The 9,506-nt window shown below is 47.3% G+C and overlaps 1 protein-coding gene across 3 annotated transcripts in view; it reads left to right on the top strand.

Annotated features, from left to right (window-relative positions):
- Positions 1-6,069, top strand: part of LOC101771471 (homeobox-leucine zipper protein ROC3) — a 6,483-nt gene extending 414 nt beyond the window's left edge. For 2 of the 3 annotated variants that reach the window (XM_004983499.4, XM_022823310.1), the window contains exons 2-11: positions 168-438; positions 530-816; positions 914-1,220; positions 1,392-1,958; positions 2,247-2,354; positions 2,446-2,664; positions 2,757-2,931; positions 3,416-3,684; positions 3,807-3,902; positions 4,892-6,069. In XM_004983499.4, coding sequence (XP_004983556.1) covers positions 265-438; positions 530-816; positions 914-1,220; positions 1,392-1,958; positions 2,247-2,354; positions 2,446-2,664; positions 2,757-2,931; positions 3,416-3,684; positions 3,807-3,902; positions 4,892-5,335 — 2,646 coding nt within the window. In that variant the 5' untranslated portion in view covers positions 168-264 and the 3' untranslated portion in view covers positions 5,336-6,069. Of the gene's footprint in view, positions 1-6; positions 439-529; positions 817-913; positions 1,221-1,391; positions 1,959-2,246; positions 2,355-2,445; positions 2,665-2,756; positions 2,932-3,415; positions 3,685-3,806; positions 3,903-4,891 lie in introns of those variants that run through there. The other variant, XM_004983498.3, reaches the window with a different exon arrangement.
- The last annotated feature ends 3,437 nt before the right edge of the window (positions 6,070-9,506 follow it).

The following is a 9,506-nucleotide window of genomic DNA, read 5'->3' on the forward strand; positions in this document are numbered from 1 at the left end:
TCGCCTTCGCCCCCTCCATTCCGATCCCCCTCTCTTCTCCTTTCCCCCCCAAACCTTTCCCTTTCCTGTACGCCCCGCTAAATCCTCCTCCTCTCCCCCAGTACTCGCCCTGCCATGCTTCGCCTTGGATTTTAATTACTACTTGCTGCTTCTGTTTGGGACGCAAGATCACCAGACGGGCCGCACGACGAGAGCAGGAGGAGGAGGAGGAGGGATTCTTCATTCATCGGTTCGTCTGCCGGTCGAGCCAGGAAGGAAGGAAGGATGTTTGGGGACTGCCAGGTCCTGTCCTCGATGGCGGCCATGGCCGGGGCCTCATCCTCGGCGGACGCGCTCTTCATCCCCAACCCTGGCGCGCTCGCCGGCTTCATGTCCTCCTCCGCCGCCGCCATGCCGTTCCACCACTTCTCCACCACCACCGCCTCCCTAATACTACCTGTAAGTGCTCCGTTTGTTCTTCTTGTGCGTGCGTGGGTTGTTCTTTCTCTGTGTCTGATGAAATGGTACTACTACGCATTCATGTGTGCAGAAGGAGGAGGGCGGCATGATGGGCGCGCTCCAGGCGGCTAAGGACGAGGACATGGAGCTGGAGATGGACATGGAGCTCAGCGGCGGCTCCGGCAGCGGCCACCTGGACGGCCTCCTCAGCTTCGCCGACGTGGACGACGACCGGCCCGAGCAGAAGCCGCAGCACGGGGGCCTCGACCTCCAGGCGGCGGACGCCGGGCAGCCGCCGCAGCAGCAGCTCGCCACCGCCAACGGCAAGAAGAAGCGCTACCACCGCCACACCGCGCACCAGATCCAGCAGATGGAAGCGTAAGAATACTCTTCCACCATGCATTTCGTAATCTTCTTCGATCGGAATCGATCTCTGATGCACGCATTGCATTGCATTGCATTGCCTTGCCCGCAGGCTGTTCAAGGAGTGCCCGCACCCGGACGACAAGCAGCGGCTGAAGCTGAGCCAGGAGCTGGGGCTGAAGCCCCGCCAGGTGAAGTTCTGGTTCCAGAACCGGCGCACGCAGATGAAGGCGCAGCAGGACCGCGCCGACAACGTGCTCCTCCGCGCCGAGAACGAGAGCCTCAAGAGCGACAACTACCGCCTCCAGGCTGCCATCCGCAACGTTGTCTGCCCCAACTGCGGCCACGCCGCCGTCCTCGGCGAGATGTCCTACGAGGAGCAGCAGCTCCGCATCGAGAACGCCAGGCTCAAGGACGAGGTCGGCCGCCGCTCCCTACCTACCTACTCGCCTCCCTGCTAAACCCTAAGCACCGCACCGCTCTGCACTGCATGCAAGAATCCTGGACGGGCAACGGGGCAAAGTACTTTTGTTTTTTTATAACTTTTGATTTGATTCGGGCCAACACAACACTGTTCATTGTGCATGCAGCTCGACCGATTGGCGTGCATCGCGACCCGGTACGGCGGCGGCGGCCGCCAGCCGAGCATGTCGTCCGCGCTGGTCTGCTTGCCGGGGCCGCCGCCGGTGCTCATGCCGCCGCTCGACCTCGACATGAGCGTCTACTCGCGCCACTTCACGGACCAGTCCCCGGTCATGGGCTGCGGCGACCTCATCCAGTCCGTCCTCGCGCCCCCGCCACAGCAGATCGCCGGCGGCGGCGCCGAGAACCATGCCGCGTCGTCCTCGTACATGGGCTCCATCATGGCGCCCGTCCCTGAGCAGGACAGGCAGCTGGTCCTCGACCTTGCTGCCACGGCGGCTGACACCCTCGCCAAGATGTGCCGCGCCGGCGAGCCGCTCTGGGTGCGGTGCCGCAGCGGCGCGGGCTCCGAGGTCATGGTGGCCGATGAGCACGCGCGGATGTTCAGCTGGCCGGTCGACAGTGGGAAGCAGGGCGGAGGCTCCCCGGTCGCCGGTGCCAGGACCGAGGGTTCAAGGGACAGCGCCGTGGTTATCATGAACAGCATCACGCTGGTGGATGCCTTCCTGGATGCAGTGAGTTTTCGATCCATTTTAATCCCTGAGCAGGCGATTTAATTAAACTCCTTTCTGGATGAAACGGGTTTCATTTGAAAGTGATTTGGCAATCGGGACTCCCTGGATCTTTACTATCTTGTTCGAATGCCGGGAGAGATGGTGGCACATCCATGGGGTGGGGGTGCTGGAATAAGATTTGGAAAAATCAATATCAGAAACCTATATCTTTCTTGTTGTGTCAATATATGAAATGTTTTTTATGCATTTGTCTCAAATATTTATAATTACAAAATTCTGTTTTGGCAGAACAAGTGGATGGAGCTGTTCCCTTCTATTGTGTCCAAGGCAAGAACTATTCAGGTCATAAACCATGGAGCTGCTTCTGGCCATCTGGGCAGTGGATCTCTCCTCTTGGTAACTAGCTCTCATGTTTACGTGATGATCACTTTACACTTTGTTAATACTTAAAATGTGATTGATCTGATTGCGTGGAATGAACGAACAGATGCAGGCAGAGGTGCAGTTCCCATCTCCTCTGGTGCCGGCGCGGGAGGTGGTGTTCTTCCGCTACTGCGTGCATAATGGTGATGAGGGCACCTGGTCTGTTGTTGACTTCCCCGCAGAGGGGTTCCAGCTGGAGGCACTACAGACCTCATCAGTGGTCAAGTGCCAGCGTCGCCCCTCTGGCTGCATCATCCAGGACATGCCCAATGGCTACTCAAGGGTAAGCATGACACTTGTACCTGAGGTGATGAGGGCATGGTGTGCATGATGCTTATTTCAGCAAGGGGGTTTGACACGCGAATCTGCATGCAGGTGGTGTGGGTCGAGCACATGGAGATGGTTGGGGAGGAGAAGCCGCTGCACCAGGTTTTCAAGGACTATGTAGCCAATGGTACTGCCTTTGGTGCCACACGTTGGGTCTCCCTGCTCCAGCGCCAGTGTGAGCGCCTCGCCAGTGAGCTCGCCCGCAACATTGCCGACCTTGGAGGTATGCTCCGCTCTCTGTCACTGCAAGCATAATTTTTTTTAGGAAAACTGCAAGCATACTACTAGATTGCTGGTTCTTATTTGCCATGGCAACACATTATTTGCTCATACGGCATGTTTGCTGCTTGAGACCTGGAAACCCAAGCTTTCACATTTGTTCAAAACCATAGATCATGCCATCTGTTTGTATGATTTTGATCTTTTAGTTGCTGTCTGCATTACCTTGTCTACCCGCTACTCAACCTTTTCCCTTGGGGATAATTCACGTGCTCATTTCAACAAGATGTCTGTTTTTTAGCGTCGTCATCATCTTTTCTTTGAAGGAAATGTGTTGTAGAATATGCCTATGCTCCATTTAGTACATTTGTCTCCTATCATAACTATGGCTACTATATGTTATTGCTGATCATCAGCATTCATCCATTGTGACAGAAGTCCAACTCTAACCTTCATGTTATTTTTTTTTCTTACCTTATAATTCCCAGTGATTCGCACCCCAGAGGCAAGAACAAATATGATGAAGCTGTCGCAACGGATGATCACCACTTTCTGTGCCAACATCAGTGCTTCTGGGAGCCAGTCTTGGACGGCACTCTCGGAGTCTACAGAGGACACGATCAGGGTCACTACTCGGAAGAACACAGATCCAGGGCAGCCCAGCGGTGTCATCCTGACTGCTGTCTCCACAAGTTGGCTTTCTTTCAGCCATCAGCAGGTCTTTGAGCTTCTTGCCGATGAACAACAACGCTGTCAGGTAGTGTCTGTATTTACGATTTCAAACATGCTGGGTCATTTTTAGCATTCTTTGCTCTAGTTGCATCCAATTTTTGTTAAATTTGATTCAGTAGTGTCTTGATGGATGCTTTACTTTTGCAGCTTGAGATTTTGTCAAACGGGGGCTCACTTCATGAAGTGGCACACATTGCAAATGGATCACACCCTAGAAATTGCATCTCTCTTCTTCGAATTAACGTGAGTATCTCATTTCTGCTTCTGATTGCTATTTTTTTATGGCAGCTTCTGATTGATATTCATAGTCCTCATATTTGAACAAAAAAGAGTTTATGAATACTGATGTTATGTTGCTAATTTCTTGCTTCAAGAGCACAATCACATTAGGTTGGCTCTTGCATGGTGCTTGTAGTTTTTAGTATTTAGTATTCGAAGAACATTATATAGATGATCTAGCTATTACATTGGACTAGTAATTTAGGCTGATATCTGAAGGGTGAGAATCATATATTCTTAGCTTTTATGTTACGAAAATATAATGGGAAGAATTGTGATAGTATACATGTATGCCATTTTTTATGTTTCTCTAAAATGAAAAGTTGTCAAAAGGGAAGCAAAATTTGTAATTGCGCACTGGTACTGAATTACTGCAGTAACTGTACTCTGGTGTAGAACTGTTGATCATTTTAATAGTTCTACAAGCACTTTACTCTTTGCTACCAATGCCAAGGACAAGAAATTAACAGCGGCTACTTGAGCTGTACAGTACTTGAGATGCCACAATAAATGAGATTTGATCTATCTACTCTGAGTCTTAGCACATGCATCCCTGCAATTTTGCAACCAAAAGTTAGTTACATTTTCTGTCAAAACTTTAAATTTCACCTGGAAAGAAAGGAAGCTTATATGTCTAAAGGTCCTCTCTTTATGGTATCAGCCCCATGCAAATCATATGCTGATTTATAATCTGAACCATCTTGACATTTCATTTGCCACTTTGTACATACTGAAGTAGTGGAGTACATGCTTTGTACATACTAATTACATGCTTGCGTCGTCATATATATTGTTTTGTTTGTTTATGATAGTTTCTGTTCATCTTTTTCGTGTTCTTGTTCATTTTTTGGTATATTGTTATTATCCCTGAAATACTGTTTATTTTAGCATTTAAGTAGATATTAACATGATGTTTGGAGATCTGATATTTTTGCAACTGATGGAAACCACAGGCTGCAAGCAACTCATCACAGAATGTGGAGCTCCTGCTGCAGGAGAGCAGCACCCACCCTGATGGCGGGAGTCTCGTGGTGTTTGCAACCGTTGATGTGGACGCCATCCAAGTGACGATGAGCGGCGAGGACCCTTCCTACATTCCTCTCCTACCCCTGGGCTTTGCCATCTTCCCAGCAACCAACCCTTCTCCTGCAGCAACCAGCACAAGCTCTGGCAATGGAGAAAGCAGCCCAGGTAACACAGATGAGCCTGCCAGCGGCTGCCTCCTCACCGTTGGCATGCAGGTGCTAGCCAGCGCTGTGCCCTCAGCCAAGCTGAACCTCTCAAGCATCACCGCAATCAACAGCCATGTCTGCAATGCCATCCACCAGATCACAACCGCGCTAAAGGGCACTGGAGCCAGCCGGGCTGAGCTGGCAGCTGTGGGGGGCTCCGACTAGTTGCAAGAATGGCTGGGTGGGGAACCGAGGAGAGCGGATGGACACAGACCAAAATGCCTTCCAAGTCGGGTTGTTTTTGCTAACATCAGGTTTTCTATTAGTGCCAGTGCAAGGGAGGATTTGACAAGAGCCCGAAACTAACACATCAAAATTCAAAATTCCTCTCTTTCCCGCCAAGTGCCTCTCAAAATGACAAAAATACCCCCGACCAGGCAAACAGTGTGGGGGCATTTTGATCATTTTGGGAAGCTAGTGCTGTCTACAACTACTAGAAAGGGTCTTGTCAAGCTCTCACTTGCACCGGCTGAATCAATCACACAGATAGCAACCCGGGCATTTTGGTCATGCAGTTGTCGCTGCTCTCGGTCTGTTCCCTTTCTCAGAAACCAGAACTGTGAAGGTTAGCTAAGATCGGTATGCTTCTTATTTTTGTAATAATACGATGAAAGATTACCTAAATAGTTTGCGCGTAATGGTTTCGTCGTCTCTGTTAGAGATTGAAGACTATTGTGTAGGAGAGAGGAGAAAAATGTGTGAGAGGAGGAGTCAAGAGCGAACCAAACCAGTTGTGACCCTTGGATTGGATCCCGGGCTGTCAGGGAAGAAGGGTCTTGGTTCGGGAATTGACTTGTTCCCTCTCTGCACTGTCCTTGTCGATCTGTAACCTGCTTGTTTGTGTTACTCCGGTCGTTTGATTACATTGGTAGATTGTTATCAAGCATGTTTGCAGCTCTTGCTCTTGCTCTGGTTGTGAGGTGGTGGTTGTTGAATGGGAGTGAATGTGCGTGGTGCCCTTTTGTTTCTTGTGTCGACCTAATCTGTGGAAGACAGTGCAGGGACTTGAATGCCCTGCCTTTCTGCTGCACACCACTGCACTGCGTTGCATTGCATTGGATCCTGCTGTGGTGGCTTGCTTGAGATAGATGTCCTGGCACTCAGCAACTGTAGAGTGTGGAGGGCCAGGCCAGCCACCCCAGTTTTCGAGCTGCACAAGGCAATGCAAGCATCAGCAGCTGCTGCTGGTGGTTATTTATTCCTGTGTACTATGCGTGAAGATGCTGTGTCTGACGATCAATCTGATGGGTGGTTGGGGAGATGCCTCCCTCATAAATAGCTTACCAGGGGAGGGGACCGGCCAGCTCCTCTCCTCTTCTCCCCCAGCTGCATTGCATTTTCTCTGTTTGATGCTTTCAGTTCTGCCATTTTTGTGATAAAAGCAACAGCATGTCTTGTCTTAGCTGGATCAGGAATTCCCTGTCACTCTTTCTCTCTCTGTTTAGCTGGAGAGGCCTTTGGAGTTCTGACAATGACCGGAGGTAAGGGTTCTATGGGAGCATGCTGCATTTGCTACCTGCTGTTGAGGCAGAAAGAAAGCCATGCTTTGCTTTGGACATTGGTTCTAAGTGTTAGGAAGGTGCAAATCAAGATATATTGCTATGTCCAAATGGGGCTGATATGCAAGCATGATGTACAGAGTGCAACAAACGCTCTAAACTAGAGGGTAAGTACATAACACAATGTAGGTCCGTCTGATCACGACACTAAATTTGGAGAGGAAAAGCCATGTTGCGTTCCTGTCTGTGCTCTCATGAATTTAAGTCTGGTAATTGAAGCTCCAAATGAAGAATCAAAACATGTTCATACACCCGCGCGCGGTCTCATGCAGGAAGCACCAACACCGATGCTTGGTGAGTCTATGCTTCATTGGATCCCGAGAAATACTGATCGCACTAGCGCTATTAGAGCAAAGAAGGATCCAGTCTTTGCCATGTTACCCCAACTGTCAACGATCTCATAGCTCACAGGTCAACCTCAACACTCAGAGGAATTGTTGTGTCTTCTTGGTCTTTCAGGCAATCAAAGAGGACCTAACAAGGACAACATAGCTGGCAGAAAGGGAGTGACAATCAAAGTGCCTGATCGCATCAGATTGATCCTTAAAGTCGTTGTAGCGAGGGAAACAAATTAAGACGGGTAGAAATGGTACGAAAGACATATCATAGAACAAAGAGAAGGTAGTTGTAGTAGTGCAGTTAAGTGGAGAAGAAACAAAGAACCAAACTAATAACTAAAGGTGTGTGTGTACAAAGTGAGAATGTCATGGTGAGTGATTCTAATTAAGACAAGGTTCCCAACAAAGCAGTGATAGCGAGTGGATGGGATCCTCAAGCGGCCACCATCCATCAGTGGGCTACAGGTGAACACCAAGCTCAATAGGACCATAATTTGTGTGGTGATTGGTGAGAGCGACACGAGCAAAGAAAATCCTATATCATATGTACTTCTCCTATAGGTAGATGTTGTCAAGAGTGGAAGAAACCTTGACTCCAAGGAAGTATAGTGAAGATGATCCAAGTTAAACAATCAAGAATAACTTGTCATTGAGATGTTTTTTCATAAAGTTGATGAAACCGTGAGCCATCACTTATAATGATCTTTCAAAAAAAAAAATGATGATGCCATCAACATAAAGATGAAGGATATGACCATGAAGAGAAATGTGAACAAATAGGGCAGGTTCATTGTTGCTGCGCTTACAACAAGCATTAGAGGGTGTTTGGATCTTTAGTCGTGACTAAAATTCATATCATATCGAATATTCGGATGTTAATTAGGAGGACTAAATATGAGCTAATTATAAAACTAATTACACAGATGAAGGCTAATTCACGAGACGAATCTATTAAACCTAATTAATCCATCATTAGCACATATTTACTGTAGCATCACATTATCAAATCATGAACTAATTAGGCTTAATAGATTCGTCTCGCAAATTAGTCTCCATCTATGTAATTGGTTTTATAATTAGCATATGTTTAATACTCCTAATTAGTATCTAAACATTCAATGTGACAATTTTAAGAGGTGCTAAAGACACAAACACCCCCTTAGTGACTAATCATTCCATCAAGGCGAGGAATTTATACAACTACCGCTACAAAGAGCATTAAGAAGCTTCACCCACTGTACATGTCATCGGTAGGAAACTTGCATCTAATTCAACTGAGATTTACCCACTTTGTACTTTTAAAAGGTATACTTTTTTATGCAAAGGGGTTATTTTTCCATGCTAGTAATGTGCAATTTTAAGTAATATGAGACCAGAAATTCGACCCCTTTGCATGGAGCTCCAATATGTGGATTATAGGCGAGAAGAGCAACTCTCTGATACCTACGGAAAAACTTCTTGTGCCAACTTTGCATTCTTCTACCTTTTCACATCGGATATTAACTTACTGCGCTTATGTTTTTGAAATTAATTTTCCTTGAATTAATGTGTGAGTGATGTGCAAACTACAAGACTATATACTGGTTGTCAAATACATACCCAAACCTATACTCCCTCCATCCACAAATATTTTAAGTTTGAGCAAAACTATAGAAAAGGCAAATAATATTTATGATATTGATAAGCATCCTTAGATCCATTATGAAATATATTTTTCATAGTTTACTTCTTTGATGTGGTAAATGCTAATACTATTTTTTTATAAGTTTGACATAAACTAGGATTAGGATAGTTTGATTTAATTTGTGATAAACTCAGATATCCTTATATTTCTGGATAAAAGGGGGTATGCATCTAAAACTAATAAGAAATGTCGTGAATAGATTAAGCTATGAGCTCTCCAGTTTCCAGCCTGTCTGTCTGGCTGTGCCCTATGATCACCTTCTGGCTCTCGAGTGACTGGAGGTCATGCGATGCAGCACCTGTCACTGGCTGGGAGGGCACTGAGACGACGTGCAGTGACCATCATCTGTCAGCTCAGGCCTCAGGCCATGGCTATCGCCATCGTCATCGCCACTTTCTGCTCGCAGGCATGAGCTCTTCCGGTGTCCGCACGCCTGCAGGCTGCCCAGCAAGCACGGGTCTTGCGTGATTTTGTTACTCCACTTCTGCTACCAGTTACCACCACAAATTTAGCGTTGTCTGACTGTTTTAGGGATCTCATCAGAAGCCTTGTCACGGAACAATAAAGAGTTTCTTACAGAATGCAGTAGTGAGTCATAGTTATTTTCAGAGTGCTTATTGCTTTCCACAAACAACCAGCAAACAAATGGCTAAGACCAATGCAGGCAGAACGATAACAATCAAAGTAACACATACTAACTGACAGCAGGTGCATGATTACAGACGAAGAAGACAACACCACGAAACACAAATGAG

This window comes from Setaria italica, chromosome IX, assembly GCF_000263155.2.
Source record: "Setaria italica strain Yugu1 chromosome IX, Setaria_italica_v2.0, whole genome shotgun sequence".
NCBI classification, from domain to species: Eukaryota; Viridiplantae; Streptophyta; class Magnoliopsida; order Poales; family Poaceae; genus Setaria; species Setaria italica.